This window comes from Filicampus tigris, chromosome 19 (assembly GCF_054856515.1).
Source record: "Filicampus tigris isolate MCC_2025a chromosome 19, RoL_Ftig_1.0, whole genome shotgun sequence".
NCBI lineage: Eukaryota > Metazoa > Chordata > Actinopteri > Syngnathiformes > Syngnathidae > Filicampus > Filicampus tigris.
In genome coordinates, this window is record NC_141235.1 from 2411112 (window position 1) to 2432326 (window position 21215).

Genomic DNA, 21215 nt, shown 5'->3' on the forward strand with positions numbered 1-21215 from the left:
AACTAATCCAACTAACCAGCCAGTGAATCGACCAACTAACCGACCAACCAACAACCTCGGCAACTAAGTAACCAAACAATCAACTGAAGTGAATTGACCAACTCACCAAGTGACTACAACAAGAACTAACTTCCCAACTAAACACGTAGTCCAATTAAAGCGTTGCTTTTATGCCAAGCAGTGCTGGTCACGAAAAGCTGTCAATCAAAAGCGATCATTATTCTCTTTGACTTTTTGCATCGTCTGCCACGAGCTCGTTTGTGCGTTTGCAGCACATTGTCAGTATTCGCCCTCTACGTCGTCATTGAATTGGCGGCTCCCTCCCGCATGCCTGCGCGGCAGCACGTGTTGTTAGCCGGAGAAACAAAGACCAGTCGGTGCCGTTAACAAGCAAAAAAAGGATTTTTTTTTTTTTTTTTTTTTAAACGCGAAAGAGAGAAGACCGAGGTGATAATGAGGCTGTGACATCACTTGCGACATTCAGTGGGCAAGCATCGCCGCCAGCCTCCAGCCGGTCACCGGGTTTGACTTTAGGGGGCATTTTAGGCCAGAAAGGTTGCCACACAAGTTGATCGGGGTTAGCGTTTGGCTAGGTCAGGTTTTGTCAACCAAGATTGCTGGTCTTCTCTGGCCTCACCTCATCCACTCCGGTCGGCTTTTGTACGGCTTGGTCTCCGTCTGTTCTCGCCGCTTTCTCCAGCCACTCGCGCCTTGCCCCGGTGTGCCTCGTCGTCTCGCCCGGTTCGCTTGTGCTTGCTGATTTCCTTTTTTTTTTTTTTTTTAATCCTGCCTTTTTGCAAAGAATTATTTCGAATTTTGAGATGACTCCTACTCCCTGCCTGGCTTCTTCTGCGTCCCTGCATTTGGGTCCGCCTTTGCCTGACACTGTTTATAGAATGCAGTGCTGTTTTTCGTCATTATACACACGCGCGCGCACACAAAATTGTTTCTTGCAAATCCAACAAGGAGGTCATAGAGTTGTTCCCCCGCGCCATCTGACGGTTGCCCCCGTTGCAAAGTGACATTATTTGCATGCGGGGCTGGAAGACGGGACGCGGTGACATGTCGCCTCGCTGCTCGCAAGTGTCTTTGCTTGTATTCGCTTGGCGGCGGCCTCTCGTGCGGCACAAAGCTGCAGCAGGAGATCCTGGATGAAGAATGTGGCCTCCACGTGTGGCCGCCACCTCCAAGACATGAGGAGGTTATATTTATTATGGCTCGTTGGCGTCAATTCTGCGAAACGGCACAAGTGTCCAATTGACTGCTGTGTAACGCCTCGATTGGGCTTGTCTAATGCGCCAAGCGCGAGACGACTGGTCGCATCCCGTGACCGCCGGCGGAGGGGCTGGTGAGAGTCGCGGTTTTCGATTCCTCAACGATGCCGCCGGAACGAGCCCCAAAGCAGCACGTCCAGTTGCCCGCTGTCGTTTTTCTGCCGGCTTTGCCGGGAGGGGAGTTTGGCGCCTTGCGCGATGCGCCGAATGTCAACATGTTAGCTTCACTTCTCCCCTACGTCGGGGTTGTCATTTCAACATTTGCTGCCGTTCCAATTTCATGGCAGCATCCAACGGGCTTATTTTATGGTGTTTTTTTTTTTTTTACTTTTCTTCCCCTAAATCTATGAATCATTTTTATATTCAAACAAATTCTGTTGGTTACAATTATTTATTTTACCGTCTACTACTCCTTATCTTTATTTGGAGCATCCTCGTATTCAAAGCGAGCAGATGTGTCTCAACGGCTTTCATCGCTCGCACTTACTTACTGTACAATCTGCTACCGTGTTACAAAAACATGTTTTAACCGCAGGCATCATTTCTGTTGATTATTTTTCTGTAGAGCTGAAAATGAAGGCAGCAACTTCCTATACAAAGTGAGCAGGTGGACTTCGGACCAGGGCTCGTCTTTGGAACAGTGACGGGAGCGGAATACACCAGACCGGAAATTTTCGGCTCTTCTCCAGGTGTCAATTGTGTTTTATGTTAATTTATCGTCTTTATCTGTTTGTATATTTTTTTTATTTATGTCTTTTGTGGGCTGAGGTGAGATGCTCGCTCTCCGCGCCGGAAGGTCGTTCAAACTGAGTAGAGGTAAGCAAACTTGTGTTTTGCGTTTATCATCTGTGCTTTTGTTGTTCACGGCAGCATTTTGCAGTATGTGGTTTGGTTTTGCTTTTAAATTCAATACAATGGAATTTTAAAACAGAATTTAACGTCGTCGACTTACCGACATTTCGACTCACAAACAAACAGACACTCGGAACTCGTTATGTTCGGAACGTTTTGGTTAGCCAGCTAACAGTGTAGGTGCCCCAATAATTTACCTTAAAAAAAAATCTTTACGCTTAAAAATAAATGTAAGCAAAATCAATATTGATAATTGCGTGGAGGTATGATTCGGAAAAGTAAATGAATAAGACATAAAAGTACCACGGTAAAAGCACAACCCAATATGACATGTGAGAATATTCCAAAGTCATCAGCGTTGGGAATTACATCACATAGTTGGGCTGTGATTGGCCCGTCTCACGTCGTCTGTAAAATCTTTGTCGGAATGTCCTCGTTCCTCCCGAGAGCCGACGGGTCGACATTAGCAGAAAGGACGCCGCAGTGGTAACCTTCCATCTTGACGTAAAAGAAAGTGACTTAGCAGTCAGCTGAGTCGCCGCTTGGGGCCGCCGCCGCCACCAGTGTACTGAATTTCACCCGTCGTCTTCACATGACATGAATGGCTCATTGACAAGTGGCGCACCTCCTGGACATTTTCCAACCAAAAATGGAGCGCTTTCAACTTTTTCCACCCATAAATCCACATCATATAACAAGCACACTAAATGGTTGTTTTGCATCTTTTTTAAAAAAAAATGTTTTTGAATACTTTCAATTTCTCCAAACTAAACAATGCGTTCACTCCATAAACAGTTGGCGGCAAAATAAATCGGTTATCGGTCAAAAAGGGACTGACTACTACTTGCGGTACTTTGACCCTTTTTTGAGGGGGTATAATGCAATCACATTTTTGGGTTCCCCATAAATTTTTTTTTAAAAACATAGCAGTCGTTCCCTGGTTATTTTGGACCCATCGTTTTTTTAGAGTGATTTTTTTTTTTTGCCGAGAAAAATCATCCAAAATCAGGTGGAGGGTATTATGCATGGGTACATGCAAAAGTACAAACATTTGTCACATTCAATTTCACATATCGACATTTACTAGTAGATCATTTCACCGCTTACCAACAATCATGACAGCCTCGCGAGTGGATTTGGAAATGGCTGTTAAAAAAACTAGAGCCCAGCCGATTAATCAGCCAGCCAATTAAATTTTTCAGTGGGGTGGCCGAGTGTAATTTTTTTTTTTTTTTTTTTTTTGCTTTGTTTTGTTCCCACATGTATTTTGATTGTTTTGAGAACAAATGGTATTATGTGTGCGCTTTATGTTGTGAAACCCTTACTGTGGAGTTTATGATAAACAATGACTTCTCGGCCATGTTGGTTGTGTGCCATGTTGTGGAAGTAATCATCTTGATTCATGCTCATAGAAGTAGGAAATATTTCTGTTATAAACGTTTTTTATCTATTTATTTTTTTATTTGATCTGCGACCCGATTTGCCTCTCGCAGGGTCCCAGAGGCGCGCCGACGGGCAATCTGGGAGAGTTAGCAAGCATTACGAAGAATTAATCAGTATTTGGCAGCATTAGCCGCGTATTATTGGTGGGAATTGCACACTCGGGCGACGACGCGTTATGTAAACAGGAAAAGTGTGTTTCCAGCGCAGTAAACCAGCAAACAGGTTTTAGTTGTGATCATTTTTTTTTTTTGTAAAATTGTTTAATGGCTCGTTTTGGATCTTGTACTTTTGGGGCTTTGAGAAGGTTTTATATAGGTTTTTCATTTATTTTTTTTTTTACCCATTTGTTTTTTTAATAATCACCCCCCATTTGTTAAAATTATTCAATTATTTATGTGCTTATAATAAGAACATATTTTCCTCATTGGGGCCAATCCCATTTCTCAGAATACCCGAGTCGGGGAACGCGGCGGCATTGCGTCAGCAGTGAAGTGCGTGTCGGGTCGAGGGGTTAAGTCGTCGTTTGTGGATGAGAATCCGGATTGATGGTTGGAGCCGATGCGATAAAAGGACGACCGGCGATGAAGCACAGATGCAAGACGGTCCGCGGTTCCCATTCCTCTCATCCCTCTTAGGTTTCTTGACACCGCGCCATTATTCCCAATTTATCTTCCCTCTGCCGGCAGCTTAAATGTCATCTCTGATTTGCCAAGAGTGAGCGCGTTGCTGGCGTAAACCGCCAAGATGGGAAGACAAAGAGGCGCGCGCTGCGTTATGGGAAAGGATGCACTCGCCGGCCACTTCATTAGGTACGACAGCCCCAGTAAATTCCGATATTACAAGTAGTGCCAGCCCGTTGGCATACGTGGCGTTAATTAGTGCAGAACTCAGCTCCGTTGTATTTGGCCTAAATAAATAAATATACATATATTAAATACAAAAAATATATTACATGTTCCCATTTATTTGAACTTTTTCTTAATAGTGTATATTTTTTGTGGTTACATTTCATTGATGGAGTTCCTCACTATCTATGCTGTAATTGCGCTGTCTACACCCTTAAAACTGCTCGGTTAAATACCAGTATAACCCACTATGGGTTAAAAAATGTGCCCAGTTTGTGTTCGTTTTAAGGGCGTACGATCGTGCAGCTCTAGTTATTGCCAGCCTAGCTGTTGGTGTGCATGTGAATGGGTGGGTGTATGGGGGGGGGGGGGTTTGGGGTGTGTGTGTGGGGGGGTGTCTGTCAGTTTGGTAGGTGTTTGTCTGTCCGTGCAGGTGTTTGTAGGTGCGCGCGTGCGTCCGTGACGTGTCGCAGCAGAGATCCATACGATAAGGATGAAAGCTAGAAAGCGGTTGAAAAAAAGACCAACGGCAGACCTACTGACACAGTGCAGAGAAAGATGTGAATGTGGGATTGGATGCCGCGCAGAGGGGGAGAAAAGAGAGCGCGCGCGAGACGCACAACTCCATCATCCCCCCACCCTCCCACCCCCACCCCGCTGCCAACATCAGCCCATGCAGTCACACTTTGGACTCCACTCCCGCGCGCTCACTATGACCGCGTAGCGCTTGCTTCGCCATCCTCTCGGCTGAGACTTTTACGCACATGCAGTGAGTGAGTGAGTGAGTGAACGAGCGAGCGAGCGAGTGTGTGAGCGGAGCGGGGGACTGGACTCCCGGCTGCTGATCGGACCCGGCATGCCCACGCCAGAACCTCCGTGGAACGTGAGCACCATCGGTCCGCCGCGCCGGCTCATGGAGCTGCTCCCGCTCGCCACAGCCGTGAGTAGAGCAGTCACGCGCAGGATGGCTAAGGAGGAAAAACGAACGTGTTTTTTTTTTTTTTTTTTTTTTACCATTCATAAATTCAGACTAGCAAGTAGCTGAGAATGAATGAATGAATGCATGCATGAATGAATGACAAAATCCCTCCATCCTTCCCTGCCGTCATTCACAAGCATGCTGAATGGACGCAGTGACTTGTTTCCCTTCTAGTGGTCGCAAAGCAAAGCAAAGCAAAGCAGCTGTGGTGGGTGTTGGCATGTGGCAAAAAAAAAAAAAAAAAAAGCCCCTCAGGGTCTGCGAGGACGCGTGTTTTATGAGCCCCCAGCATCGCACTGAGCTCAACTCAGTTTATTTACATGCTGCAGTGCCACAGAAAAGGTGACGAGAAAGTGCATTTAAGCAAGCAGCAGCAGCAGCAGGGCGGATGTTTTGCTTTGTGACTCCTAAAAGAATCACGCCCCCCCCCCCCCCCACCCTGCCCCCCACCTCCACAAACTCTGAGCCCCCTCCCGTCCCGTCCTCCTCCTCCTCACCCGGGGGGAAAGTCCTCTTTTTGTCAGGAAGCAAGCTGCTCTACATAACAGGCTCGCTGAGTGAGTGCCGTCATGGTGGAAAGTTGGGATAGAAAAGTGGTGCCCATCACGTGGGGTCCTCTCGGTGGGTTTTCATTTCAAGGGGACATGAGGCACACCTGTGCAATTTAATGGCAACCAGTGCCAGACCTGAGACCAATATTTTCAGTGGTTTATGACTTTTTTTTTTTTGTTTATTCAAGGAGTCAGCGGCTTTCTTGTCATACATAATTAAATCCATTTTTTTTATTGAATTAAACAGTGTTTTGATTTTTTTTCCATAGTTCCGTGATGTTTTATTAGTTTGTTTTTTTTTCTACTATGAATTGTTAATTAGCACATGCCAGCTTTTATAGAGGCTACTTTGCATGTCTTTATTTTTGTACCTTAATGGCCACCATACCTTCCCTTGTGTCTATTAAGCATGGCTTAGTGCCTTTTAATGATGCTAAAATATCTGAATAATTTATGACATTATGGGTGAAACCACAAGGTAGAGGGTGGTCTAAAATCAATAAATCTTGTTTTGATTTATGACGTTCTTCCAGGGTTTACCAGTTTCATTGTCATGCATTGACTAGATGTAATCAATGCGATGCAAATCTCGGTTCAACGCCTTTAATAATGCGACCGACCTGATCAAACACCTTTTGAATGATTTATGACTTTTTTAAGACATTCAACATTTTTTATTTTGAAGTGCAAAATTTTTGGTGAAGCCATTCAATGGTTAAACAGCTTTGGTTTGATTCATGACATTAATGGTTGAGAGATTCAAAGATTCAATAGCTTTTGTTTTGTTTAATGACATTTGGGGTCAAACTGTTTCTTTGGATTTATGACATGATCAAACGATTTTTCGTCTAGTGATTCAAGGACTCAATGGCTTTATTGTCAGGCCATGCCATTGTCAATATTTCTTATTCAAGTCATTCTCGAAAATCCTTAGTTTGGCACACGGTAGCTCAAATTTGAATGATTTGGGCGTTTTTGCCAAGTGAATGAAGGATTCAATAGCTTTTGTTTTGATTTATGACATTTTGGGCCAAGGCAATGGCTCAACAGCTTGCGGTTTGATTCATGGCAGTTTTGGTCGAATGATTCAAGGATTCAACAGCGTTTGTTGTTGAGCAGGGTGGGCGGGCTTTTACTTGTATTCCGCTCACCTCCAGATTCCTCCCGAGGAATTAAAAACATGCGCTGTGCACTGTGCACCTTTTTTATAAAAATAAAATGCTTTTCAAGCATGCGGTTAACGTTAATCAAGCATTTGTTTGAATAAGATGGTCGTCCACTCGATGCCCCGCTGTTGATTGATTGCTGAGGCAAAGCTAACAAGTCGCTTGTTAGCTTTGGCTACATGCACAGCCGCAATCGATATCTCATTATATAGAATGTAGAAATGCACTTAGTACATTTACAGGTTTTTCTTCGGGCATTGTTTCCTTCTTGACCGCCTTCTTTCCTTCCTTCCTGCAGCCTCCTTCCTTTTTTTTTTTTTTAATCTACATTCCTCCCTTGCTTAAGCCTACTTTTCTACCTCGATTCCGTCCTTCCTTCCATTGCACGTATTTTTATTCACGCACACGTCCATCCATCCTTCACTTAAACCTGCTGGTTAGCTAGCCTTCCTTCTTTCCTTCCTGACCTCCTTCCGTCGGCCTTAGACGTGCTTTTGACTTCCTTCCTTGTTGACTATCATCCCTCCTTTTTTTCCTCTCTATGCTGTACATCTTTACATCATTCCTTCACTCCAATGTAATTTCCTTGATTTCTTCCTTCCCTCTGTCATAGCTGGTTATTATACATGCATTGTTCCTTTGCCTAAACCTGCTTATTTTTGCCTTCCTTTCCTCGGACACGCTTTCCATTTTGCATCCTTCCAAACAACTTTTCTGATTTCTTTCCATTTGGGAGCTGTCCAATACTGCTTTAATATCCACTTTCTTTGTTCATGATTACAAGTCTTTTGACATTCGTTCTGTCACCTGTCAAGAATTTTGTAGGCCCACCCTGCATACACTGCCCCTCAAAAAATTTTTTATAACATCGGTTCTGTAGATAAGGATTTGCAATAAGACAACAAAACTGCTGAAATAATGAAGAAGCCAAGCTGCCATTACATTTGAAAGTGACCATCTAGTGACAGTTTTGAAGACAAAATCAGAAAAACAAATGGCCAATTTGAGGGCTTTGCAGGTGTGTTCTTGCACGTGGAAATGTCCGGGAGCAGTTGCCGGTTTACTTAAAAAAAAAAAAAAGTCAGCCCCCAAAGCCCGCTCCCCTAAGCAGCATGAAATTCGGTAGGCACGTCTATCATGTGTAGAGCCGCCCAAAAAAAGTCAGGCCTAAAAAGACACATCAAGTCCGCCATTTTGCTTGAAATTGGCCATTTTATGCTCAATTGAGCCATTTCCGTTTGTTGTTTAAAAACTAACTACACGTAAAGATTTTCGTTTGGTTGTTTGTTCTCATCGAAACATTTTACACCACCCATAAGATACAACATCATGACCAATATTAAATTACAGTCGATTAGTAGGCCCAAGTGTTCATAAAACGAGACGGGTTACAGTCTTCAAAAAAATATTATTGTAAGCCACTGTAATATTACGCGCAGTTTCAGCATTAAAATTCTGCCTCAATACAGACACAAATAACAACACTCATATAGGCATTCAATTCAAAAAGTAAAGTTCATTATAAATGAGTACCTAGATAAGGGCTTAAAAACAATCAATTCTTTGCCGCCACGCAGTATCACCGCGTTTTTCCCCCTGGCGATATGCGCCGCTTCGCTTTTTGCGATCATATTTCATTTTGTGCACGTCATCTACTGTTTGACCTTTGACATGTATACCATCAGTGCAACCATTATGACTCGCAGCGGGGAAGGTATTTCTCGACCCCCGTGCTTGCACGGGGTGGACAATGCGCTCCGGCGGAAAGGCCTCACAAAACAAGAGCGCTGTTATTCGCCTACATTTGTGTTACATTGCGCAGCCGTAACTAGTGTGGCCCGGCTCCCCCGTCTGTTGCGTCATTTTGAGCACTTTTACTTCACGCTCATCTCCAAGAACAATTGCGACCAACTCACCCGGCGTACGAAGGAGCGCCACGCTCCGGCTCGCCCATCCTGCTTTTGACGCGCTTTGTCCGATGGTAACACATTTCAAACGACTCTTTTGAGACTTGCCCATTTCAATGTCAAGCGAACGAGAGGGTGGGTGGTACGTGTCTGTTTGTTCAAGCGACGTCACGATTGGGTGACTCAGATCGAAAAGGAATAATAGTCTTCGCCATGGCAACAGTCAAGTCGGACGAGGGCCTCGCCATCATTACAACTTCCTTTTCGTCATTTGTCGTTACGCTCCATCTTGCATTATTGCCGCTAATGAAATTGGACCAGTGAGTGTGCACTTTTTATAAGGGACACTATAATAGAATAGTGGATTTCTTTGCCTTTAACTTGCTGGTGTTTTAAAAAAAAATTTTTTTAATGATTATTTGTTTTCATCAATTTTGTTATTTATTTTCTTGTATTGCCGTTTTTTGCTAAAATACCTGTAAAGTGAAAATAATGTAGGAATGGCCACGTATTGATACCAGGTATCGGTACCGGGCCGTTACCAGCCTGATTTTAAGGTATTAGGTACTCAAGGAGGTTGCCGATACCAGCCACCAATACTGATGACCCCCCCCCCCCCCCCGAAAAAATCGGACATTGAGTATTAATTATGTTTGCACTATACTGCAGCAGTTTGACAAATCAGGGAATCATCATCTGCATCAGAAAGAATTGTCTTTGTTCATAATTGTTTGTATGTTGAATGAAATGTTACGCATCAAAAGTACTCGAGGTATCAGTACTCTGTTTTGCAGGTAAAAAAGTGGTATCAATTAGGTCATGTACATTTGACACACCACCGAAAAAAGTGTTTTGAACAACCCAGCCAAATTGGAATTATTTTTTTTTAATCGTAGAGGATAGAAAATGAGGCTTCAAAATCCTGAAAAATCAGCTTAAAGGGTGGCTGGAATATTTCCCATTGCTTGTCATGGGGATTTTCCATGCCACAACAATGAGGCGCTCTAAAGCGGCCATGCTCGTCCAAAGTCCCAGTCCACATCCTGGCTTTCAAGTTGGACATTAAAAAAACAAAAACAAAAAAACTCTTGGCACGTTCACCTTTCTCACAGTGGCCTGCGCACACTCACGGCTGATGACGAGGCACTCTAAAGCAGCCAAGCCAGCGCGAAGCTCCGGTTCACATGGTGTCTTTTGAGTCGTGATTCTTTCAATCTTCCATTCTTTTCCCCACCTGCCGCTTCCGCCTGTCCTACTGTGATGTGCGCATGCACTCGCGGTCGACAACGGGGCGCTCTGCAGGCATATTCATGAGCGAAATGTCGGGTCGGGTAACCGCCAATGCAACTTTTCAGCAATGATCTTTCGATGTGGACAAAGTATTTCCAAACAAATGGGTGGATTGACTTTACGGGGTCTTTAACCTTGGTAAGCAGTTTGTGCTGTTTAGTAGGACGCCATGAAAAGAGCCGCCACATGTGCTTTAATGGCCACAGTAGCTCCTGTTTGCGAGCACAATTATTTGTGACACTGAAGATGTTTATGTCGTGATGAAACAGTTGGGGCACTTTTGCTCGGCTCCCACGCGAGCACTTTCTGATTGTAATTTGGAATGATGTGCTCGTAATAACACTTATTTGTGTGTGTGTGTGTGTGTGTGTGTGTGTTTGTTACCAGGGCGCCGTGGCTCCAAAGCACCCGTTTCCAACGGTGGACGTCCCGGACCACGCGCACTACACCATCGGGGTGGTCATCCTGGTCGTGGGCATCACGGGCATTCTGGGAAACTTTCTGGTCATATACGCCTTCTGCAGGTACAGACTTGCCTTTTTCTTTTTTTTCTCTTTTTTTTTTGAATTTGAACAGTCTGTATATATTCATTTTTAGTTGTCCTTTTTTTTTTTTTTTTTTTTTTTAATTATTGGCTTTATTTTTGTTTAGTTCTTTTATTTTTTTGTTCTATGAGTTTTTGGGTATATTTTATGCATTTTATTAATTTTATTTGTATTCAATTTGTCTTTGTTTTTATTATTTGAATTTTTCGCATACTGTTATTTATTGTACTTGTTTTTTTATTAGCTTTTTTTATTACAGTTTTTTATTAGCCTTTTTTTTTTGTATTTTAGTGTGTGTGGGGGGTGGGGGGGTGTAGTTGTGTGCGTGTGTGTGTGCGTTTGATGAATTTCAACTGCCGCTGGCCTAACTTGCTCACAGAAGCCGAAGCCTGCGGACGCCGTCCAACATCTTCATCATCAACCTGGCCATCACCGACTTCTTGATGTGCCTGACGCAGGCGCCCATCTTTTTCCTCACCAGCATGCACAAACGGTGGATCTTCGGCAAGCGAGGTAACCTGCTCGCGCGTCGTCGCCGCGCGTCGCCACGCGCGCCGTCATCGTCGCTTGCGAAGCGGCTGCAGGAAGTCTGCTTCCGCTCGAATCCATCGCGCCGTGTGTTTAATTTGGGCGTGCGTGCGTGCCTGGCGTGCGTGTCGTGTGCCTCTTGACTGTGTAGTCCTCGTGTGCGTGTGAGTGTTTCTCTTGCGCGTGTGTTTTTTCTTGCGTACGTGTGCGCGCGCGCGTCCCAGTGAGAGTGCAGATAGAGAGGATCCGCTGATCAAACAGAGATAGTCGGCAGCGAGCGTCTTTTCCTTCAGGAGTTGTCCTGACCTTCACGAAGACGGCCGATCCCCGCCACTGCCTCATCGATGTCGATTAGAGAAGGCGCGGTGGGACAAAAAAAAAGAAAGAAAGATATTCATTCAGGAAAGGAAAAAGGCTTGAATAGAAAGCGGCGCGTTGGTTTCCCTCGCCCATGTTTCACCAAAGACCCAAGATGGGAAAAAGGGTATTGCAGGAACATCAAACATGTCGAGAATACTGGCCGTCTTTTCGCTTCTTTTCTTTCTGCTGATGATGGATGGGGCAACATACAAGTACAACTTGCTAAATCAGTTTCATGACCGTGCTTGTGACTCAACATTTCTCAAATGCTCGCCATCCATTGATATGAATGGAAATGGCATGAATCCGTTCCAGCCTCCTAAAAAAAAAAAAGTCATATTTTTTATGAAGGAAAATAGCACTGTAAAAAACGGACTTTATGTGATTTAGAAGCACACAGTAATTAGCATACTTTGTTAGCATTAAGCCAAACGAACGTTATTAAGGCAAGCGATGTGGTTGTTTTCAATGGCAAGGTGTCATTCTTTTGGTTTGATGTTTAGGTTTTAGGTAAGCCTCTTTTTGAACAATTGCTGACAAGTTCAAGCAAAAAATACAAAACAGAAAAATTGGCAGAAAGTCACATCGTATCTTGAAACGGTCGGGTCGGGTCGCTCAGTCGCCACCGCTGTTTATTTTATTTCTTCATGTACTTTCTATCATCCATTTTGCTCAGTGTCATTTTTCAGAATCATTTTTTGTGTGCCGCTGTCGTCCACTTTGCTGCCGCTGTCAAACTTCTCCCCGCGGCGCCGGGCATAATGGCCCGCTCCGCTTGATGTTGTTGTTTTTATGGCAGAAAATCATCATAAAAGTAACGTTTGCCTGTTTTCGCTCTTTGCGCGGGCCATCAAAGTCAGCGCCAATCTTTTTCTACTGCTGACTGCGAGGAGCCTTTATTTTGGACCTCACGTTGCCTCGCGTGTTCTTTCTGCAGATTCAGCCCCTCAAGTTTTGATCAGCCGCCGGAAATTTGGCAGGCGGACGATGTGAAAGTCGCGTCAGCCGTTTGGGCTGTTGCGCGTTGGCTTTAGCAAGGCGCCAACGTTTCCTGACTTGCCATAAAAGGCCGGTCGATTTTGGAAGTCGTTGTCGAGACTGAAGCCCGCGTTCAACTTTTGCCGTGATGACGAAAAAAAAGGCGGCGGCGCGAAAGTGACTGTTAGCATAGCTGAGGATGCAGTCGCTGATGAGGTCACGATTGGCTGGTTTTGTCCGGGTAAAATGGCGTGTGCGTGTGTGTGTGAGCTTTCAAACGTTAGCTTTCGTACGTCTTCATACATAATGGATACACTTAGCGCGATGATAAAGTCAATCAGGAGGCGTGTTTGCATTCGTGTAGCGGCTAAATGACAGCGCGCGCATTGCGTTTATAACGATATCGACAACCTGCTCTCAATCCGGCCTTTCGTTTTCCTTCCTTGCTTTTCTTACAACTGCGCCTTGGCGTTTGCTCACGCTAGCCATCCCGTATGTTTTTCATTCTCTTTGAGAACTCTTCAAATGTTCTCGCTTCCAGTCTATTTCCAATCCCCGATGCGCCCATTAAAGTTAACCGCAGCAAGTCGACTTTTTGGGACGGAAGCGGAGACGTTTTAGCGGTGCGCCGTTTCTGTCTTGTCTGATTGTTTAACATGCAAGTGTAATGTTAGCAAAGGCTTGACCTCATGAAATTTGGTTGGCATGTCTACAGCGAGTAGACCCACAAAAAAAAAAAAAAAATAAATCGAAAGTCTCACGAAGCCACGCCCGAAGCGATTGGCCTTTTTGATTTGAATTTGTCCATTTGCCGGCGTCCTCGGAAAACTAGCCGTTTTGGTGCCGGAGCCACAATTTCGGCCGACTTGGTCACCTCTGTTCCTGTGACCGACCGAGCGACGGTTGAGCTTCATCCGGGACGACAGCTTCACGCCCGCGACGCGCGAGGCGCTGCGGGAAGTCCTGCTTTTCAGCTCCGTTTCTCGTGTGTCTGTCTTGGCGAAGGCTGCGAGTTGTACGCCTTCTGCGGCGCCCTCTTCGGCATCTGCAGCATGATGACGCTGATGGTGATCGCGGTGGATCGCTACGTGGTGATCACGCGGCCGCTGGCCTCGCTGGGGGCCATGTCTCGCAGGAAGGCGCTGAGCATCGTGGCGGTGGCCTGGCTCTACTCCATGGGCTGGAGCTTGCCGCCCTTCTTCGGCTGGAGTGAGTGCAAACTTCATTTGTCTGCTCGCGCCTGTGTGTGTGTGTGTGTGTGTGTGTCTGTCTGTGTCTGTGTCTCCAATGCGCCAGCCTCAGTTAGCGTGTGTCAACATGCCAGTCACAAGTGCAAAAGCAATTAGATGATATCACGCCCAGGGTTTACCTGACTTCACACCGCCGCTCGTGTACCCCCCCCCCCCCCCCCCCAGGTTACTTAACACTACGGGCTGTCCAACACACACGGAGTTAGGGAAAATTGCTCTGTTTTGTGGCCCTCCCCATTTTCTCTACAGACAGATGGCACTTAAAAGCGAGCACAATAAAACGGATGTTTATTAATGCTCGGAAACACAGTGAATAATTCCCAGAATTGCCGGTAATAGAGGCAATCACGCAAGGCGGCCAATTTTAGAGAGGTGGTGAGCAAAAATGAAAAAAAAAAAAAAAATTGAACACAGTCATTTCCTGTGTATTATGCGAGAAAGCAGAAGTATGCAGACAAAAATAAGGGGACCGTGGACAGAGCCGTCTGGATTACCAAACCTTCATTTAGGCACAGACTAGAATTGAAACATCTGAACATGGTCACTTGGGGGGCAAAAAACAGTCGTACATAGACAAAAAAGTTGCGGGACCAAGGGCAGAGCTTTGTGGAACACCACACATTAATTTAGTCACAGTGCTGCATAGAAATGACAGTTGGCAACTCCCTCTCCCTCGCACACACCCTCAAAAAGCGGCACAGGTTTATTTGTTGTATGGCATGCCCCGTACGTTCCAGGCGCTTACGTTCCGGAGGGTCTGATGACGTCGTGCTCGTGGGACTACATGACGTTCACGCCGGCCGTGCGCTCCTACACCATGCTGCTCTTCACCTTCGTCTTCTTCATCCCGCTGTTCGTCATCATCTTCTGCTACTGCTGCATCTTCAGGGCCATCCGACACACCACCCGGTCAGTATAACGCCATCTCGGATCGGATAAACAGCGGCGGCAAGTAGGAAAAGCGCGAGTGCAGCACGCGAGTGCTTTTGCCGGCTCCGCTGCTAAAGCTAACGTGCTAAACGCGGCTGACGCTGGGGCATGGCAGGGCCTTCGAGAAGATCAACTGCGAGGGCACCAGGGAGTCGGCCAAGAGATTCCACAAGATGAAGAGCGAGTGGAAGATGGCCAAGATCGCGCTGATTGTTATCCTGCTCTTCATCATATCCTGGGCGCCCTACTCCTGCACCGCGCTCACCGCCTTCGCCGGGTAGGTGTGAGTGTCACGCACAACACAGCGCATCAGTCTGGTGATTGTGTCCTTTGTGTTATTTTTTAAGAACAATAACAAATTGCACGGGAATATTTTGTAACTTCCTATTAATGTTCACAACTGATGCCTTTTTTGGGGTTGAGTCAGGGGTTTTTCCTGGTCACCTGTTGCTAGGCAGAATATAAATTCTCAGTCTTTCGGGCACAAAGGCAAAAAGTCTCAGTAACCACAACAACAATTTCATTGTACATATTTCTGTCGGTTTCGTTTTTTGCTGGGCACATCAACTCCTGTGTGGCCCTTGATCTTCTTCATCTTGCCCACCCCTGACACGGAACATCTGAATCCGTCTTCGTGTGTGTCAACACGCGTGTAATTGCCGCGGATTAACACCCGACCTCGAGCGCAAAAGCACCCAGCCGCTCGTGCCACACGAGCGCGTGTCACTTTCTGCTCTCCTTCATCTTCCTCCTGGTCTCGCCCCATTTGTTTTTCTTTTCAGGTATGCAGACCTGCTGACCCCGTACATGAACTCCGTCCCGGCTGTCATCGCCAAAGCCTCGGCCATCCACAACCCCATCATCTACGCCATCACGCACCCCAAGTACAGGTAGGACGCACGGCAAGGGGATGCATGTCATAGTAGTCGACATCCAAATTTGATTGATTTCATATTTTATTTGCCCAAAGGTGCACGTGATAAAATGAAGCCACAGCTGTCGCTTAGCGTAGGCGTAAAAAGCAGGATGGGAGAGAATCGAGACATTGAGTAATCTTGAGCAAAAATTAGGCTGAGCTTGAAATACTTCCCGTTTTCACACTTCTTCTTTTTTCATACTTAGTTTGAAACATAATAGTGTGCCGCCGTCTCGTGGCCGACAGTGGAATTACACCCTAAATAAATGGAAGGCAGAACGCAGTAGATCCTGGAACCTACAATGGTTTACTAGGATCTTGGTAGATTTGGTTTTGGAGACTATTTTATTGGATCCATGTGATTTTCTAATATTTTATCAACCTCTTTGAGTTGTATTGTAAGAATTGCGCAATAGATTTTGTAGGATAATGTCATTTGAACATGCATATTTTCAAAGTAAAAAAAAAAAAGAAACAATTCCCGCCATGGCTTGACGTGGGGCGTCTGCACGTGGTAGGTCTGCGCTCAGCCGCTACGTGCCCTACCTGGGCGCGCTGCTGTGCGTGCGCGTGCGCGACCGCTTCGGCAGCAGCAGCTTCCAGTCCACCCGCCGCTCCACCCTCACCAGCCAATCGGAGAGCAACCGCCACTGCAAGCCCGCCCACTCCTCGCAGTCGGACAGCGAATCAGTGAGTGTCGCTCGTGTCTCCTTACGCTATGTCCGCGTCGTACCCCCTTGACCCCCACCCCCCCTCCCCCCTTCACCCCACCCCATCTCGCTCCCTCCCGATTAGCCGGCGCCTCGTTGACCAGCACTTTTTTTTCCCCTCCAGGCCCGTTTCTCCGACATGGAGGACGACAGCTCCTTCCGAACGCCTGCGAACCATCAGGTGCCCTGTGATGTCAAACATGCGCGACGTTCCAGCCAGAGGTTAAAGGTAACAAATGATGCGGCGTTAAAAAACGCTGCACGTATATGCCCATGCGTTTGTTTTGCTGAACCGACAAAACTGAAAATGCCCCAAGCAACAACACGCAGGAATTGCTGCTGCCTTCGGGCCCCCCCGAGTAAAAAGCGTTAACATAGAGTTTTTTTTTTTTTTTTTTTTTTTTTTATCGCAAAACTGTGATGCAGGGTCAGGTGTAGCTGAATGAATAGCTGAATGAATGAAAACAAGTCACATTGGTTGACCGCACTATAAATGGAAAAGAGCTGCTGACTGTAAACAGAAAGGTCTTGTAATCAAGTAGTCACATTGCTTTGGATCGCCATCACATGTTTCAGTGGCTGCTGCGGGCGGATTTTTGTTAACTTTTTACCTGACATACCAAAAAAAAAAAAAAAATACCGTGTATTTACACTCTTTGTTCAGTTGCACCAAAAGAGGAAAATACGTCTGCCAAACTGGAGCATTTATGAATTATTTGATCATTTCTCAACTTTTTGTGCCTCGGCGGAGATCATTTCAGTTGGTCGCGTTGTAATGTGGCGGCCGCCGTCACGCGCTTCCTCTTTCTTGCAATGTGGGACATCCGCTATATGGAGCATTTCCGTCTCCTCTCGTAATCGTCTGATTCCATCATTCCACCCGAAACGCGCGCACACAGCAGAGGCCAGGTTGGCTGCGGGCTTCCATTACACCGTGTCCAAAGACTAATCCAGTAATCTGGCAGTTTCAGACTTAATCCACAGATCGCATGATGCCTTTCCACCCAACTCACTTATTGGAACAAGAAGACGACGACGACGACGGCGGTGGCAGCGGCGACGGTTGATGATGTTTTCTGTCTGACCTCTCACTTTCTTTTTTTTTTTTTTTTTTTTTTTTTTTTTTTTTTTTTCCCCCTCCATCTGTAATATTCGAGAGCGTGCCGTAATCTCTGCTCTGGGTACATTCACGTTCATGTGATTATCCCGCCTCGCAACTGGGTTACTGTCACTTATTGGAAGCCAAATCGGTTTCTTCTCTGTTTAATTTCACTGTAGTTGGGTCAAATGGGTTTTTTAATATATATACTTTGAACTGTCGTATTTTTGATTGTTTCTTTTTTCCAAATAATTGCATTACATTCAAAACGTCATTTTTCTTTCTTTTAACCCAAAAAAGTGATGGTCCTTTTTTTTTTTTTTGGATGAGTCTTGTTTAATGTACGTTACGTTTTTCCCGTGCAGAGTGTGACGGAAGTCGAGGACATCTCCATGTCGGACCTCGGCCTCCTGCCAAAGAGTCACCTTCCCGCCAATGTAAGCTTTCAGCAACTTTTTTAGTGTCATTTTATGTTTGGCAATCAGAAAATGGTGTGATGATTGCATTTGTTAAACATTCAACTCGAAAAGGAAAGTCATTTGAATAATATTAGTGGAACATTTTTTACTTTTAAAACACAATACAGTGTGATGTTGCTTTTTATTTATTTTTTTCACCCTTTCCTCATACCCTTCGTATGCAGACCCGTTTATTTTCCATGGCAGTATGTGTCTGGCTGATAAACTAAAAAATAAAAAGCGGTCAGCAGGCGGCAACTGGCCCCCAAGCCGAATTTTGGGCCCCCTGCATTAAGCGGCCGCTGTTTTTCTTTCCACATCAAAGCGACTTTGACCTTTGCAATGAATGAAACCGCAAGCTTTTGTCCAAATAATCCAATCAAAAGCACATTCATTCCTCAAATAGAATGGAGCGACTTTGATCGATGGAAAAAAAAAAAAAAGGGGCTTCTGTTTCCGCTTGACTGAAAGGCGCTCTGATCATCAGTGCGACCAATCAATGCGGCACTCATCTGTGACTACTTCCTTGTGCCCTGGCAGCAACGCACCTCAAACGTCATTCTCACATACGCACTTGATATTATTCTACTCTAGAAATCATATTAATAACTTCATCTTATTGTATCTAAAGAGGTCAACAGGTTTTTGCATCGTGATCAATGAATTGCAGTTCTATGTGCTGTCCACTAGGGGCAGTATAATACAATAGGCATGGGCTGATTTTATTTGATTCTGACAGTGTAATTAAGAGCATAACACAGTCTCGTTTATTGCTTTCACTTGTTATATTATTTGTTGTTATTGTAATTAAAGTGTTTTGTTACATGGTATTGTTTTTTTTTTTCTGTTCAATCTATTTTCAAACAAAATATAGAATATTTGGTACATTAAGAAATGTGTACCATATTAAGTTTAGATAAATAAATAAATAAATAAATGTTAACATTCTTCTTCTGTCTAAATTCTTCGTAAGTCACAATGTCCCATCACCGCTGAGGTATTTTTAGAACAGACCCATGGGCTGCTCATCTTGTCCTCGGGGCTAACTTGCTGCCAATTTGTGGCATCTCTAGGCAATTATTACATGCGATACAATTAATAAAAATGACCTTTTTTTTCATAAAAGATTAACTCAACAAAATTTTTAAAAAACGTTTGTTAAAATCAAACTAAAAGTATTTTTCGCATTTGAAAATAATAGTGAAAAATATGTAGGTTTTTTTTTCCAGCTATGTCGAGCAGCGGACGAGTTTGGCTCGCGGCTCGTCTGCAAGCCAACGCCCGCCGTCATCGTCACGTCCATATCTAGCCCGTCCATACTGCACAGCCCCCCCGGTTTCCACGGCAACCACAGCAAAAGCTTCAGCCCCGTCGCCAAGGCGTCGCTGGACATCGCCCGACTGGACGCTCCCTCGGCAACGGCGTGAGCGCCATCGGACGGACTGACACGTGTGTAAATTGGATATTTTTATTTATTTAATTTTTTTTCCTCAATAGCAGCATGCTAACTATTAAAAAGTCTCATTTAAAGCGCCAGCATGCACAGGTGCCCTAATATGAGGAATCATCTAGCACATTCTGAATGAATAGATGGCTTTAATTTAGTGGGTGTTTTTTTGCACAAAACGACGAAAGCAGGGCCCAACCGATTTGATCGGACGGTTTTAGCACTTTTAAAATTGGCAAAAATCAGCCGATTTTTTTTTTTTTTTTTTTTTTTCTGACTGCTTTTACACATTAAAATATAATAAAATAAAATATTATAACATGAGAAAAAGATCAGGACATTTGAACATTGCCCCCATTAAAAAAATCAGACAATTTTTGGCGATTTTTCTCTCCGTCGTAAACTTCTTTAATCGGTTATCAGAATGCTATACTTCCAAATATTGGAATCTGCACCTGCCGGAAAAAAAGAAAAAACACACCGGTCGGGCCCTACAAATGCGCCACAGTCGGAGGAAAAAAAAAATTCCAGAGCAAGCACAGGTGCACGCCATATACTTGTCCTGTGATTTCTGTGTAAAACATTGCATTAGACATTCATGATGATTGCCAGCTGGCACATTAGAAATAAACACAACAACTAAAAATAATCCAGTCCAAAAAAAAAAAAAAAAAATGTCCAGGCACACATGCATGTACAATGAATGTGTCCTACAAGGAATCCAATTGCTCCTCTCGCCTGTTAAGCATGACATTCGGACGAAATGGCTTTTACTGGATTTAGTACACACAGAATTAAAAAAAAAAAAAAAAAAGCTGCTCTTCTTCGGCGTGTCTTGTAACCGCAGTGGTCCGTAAGTGCCGCTACTTTAAGATGCTTGATCTTTTTCTCGGATTTCAATGACTACTATCGGGTTCCGTGGTTGGAATTGAAATGTATGACAATCACGTCTCTTTGCTTTCTCCGCGTTTGTTCCGAGTTTACGCGCGGAGGGATTGTCAGAAGTCTGGACGGGAGCGTATCCATAATGCGTAAAAAGTGCACAAGCCCAGGCGCGCAAAAAAGAGCAAAATGATAGCCCAACACGAATATTCCAATTTCATTTCATTATTTATCATTCATTTAATTGTGATTACTCATTTATTACAAAAAAAAAAAAGGTCAACTATAGTAGAGTGTATATAAATGTGTTTATTTTTTACAATAACTCAACAAATTATTTCATGGGATGAATAAATACAAATTACGGAAATTTATATATACTTTCATGAAAAAAAAAAAAAAAATGGCGGAATTAATGCTTTTGTAAATACTCAGCAGGTCCGATGGAAATAATGGAGTACGCCACACTTTGCCCACCCTTGCACTGTATGGACAAAAGTATTGGGACACTGTGCAACACTATACAATGCACTAGATGCATTGTCTACATCAAGAGAGCTTTAGTCTCTGTTATTTTCCTCATTTTTAGTGTCCCCATATGTCCTTGTCCTGAATGTACAGAACATTGTGGGGGGTGGGGAGCTGTAAATATGATGTAAAGAATCACAGAAGTGTACATCGTGCTACCCCCAAGTCCGCTTTTCTTTATCCTTTGTACAAAAATGTCTCCGATGGTTGTTTTTATTTATTTTTCTAAATAAACTTGTTGCGACATTGTGTAAGAGGCGTGCGAGCACGAGTGTGT

General features: G+C 44.5%; 1 protein-coding gene across 1 annotated transcript; it reads left to right on the plus strand.

Moving 5' to 3' along the window:
* Positions 1 to 4809: 4809 nt before the first annotated feature.
* LOC147128836 (melanopsin-A-like) lies at positions 4810 to 21196 on the plus strand. The gene is made up of 11 exons (XM_086016518.1): positions 4810 to 5354; positions 10695 to 10831; positions 11232 to 11365; positions 13724 to 13927; positions 14706 to 14877; positions 15014 to 15175; positions 15681 to 15788; positions 16333 to 16504; positions 16649 to 16753; positions 17989 to 18060; positions 19311 to 21196. The coding sequence occupies exons 1-11, from the start codon at positions 5271 to 5273 to the stop codon at positions 19506 to 19508; spliced, it is 1548 nt and encodes a 515-aa protein (XP_085872644.1). The 5' UTR covers positions 4810 to 5270; the 3' UTR covers positions 19509 to 21196.
* Positions 21197 to 21215: the final 19 nt, after the last annotated feature.

Coding starts and splice junctions, on each gene's coding strand:
- LOC147128836 (XM_086016518.1), top strand. CDS start 5,271: ATGCCCACGCCAGAACCTCCGTGGAACGTGAGCACCATCGGTCCGCCG. Junction 5,355..10,694: donor TGCTCCCGCTCGCCACAGCC/GTGAGTAGAGCA, acceptor GTTTGTTACCAG/GGCGCCGTGGCTCCAAAGCA. Junction 15,789..16,332: donor ATCACGCACCCCAAGTACAG/GTAGGACGCACG, acceptor TGCACGTGGTAG/GTCTGCGCTCAGCCGCTACG.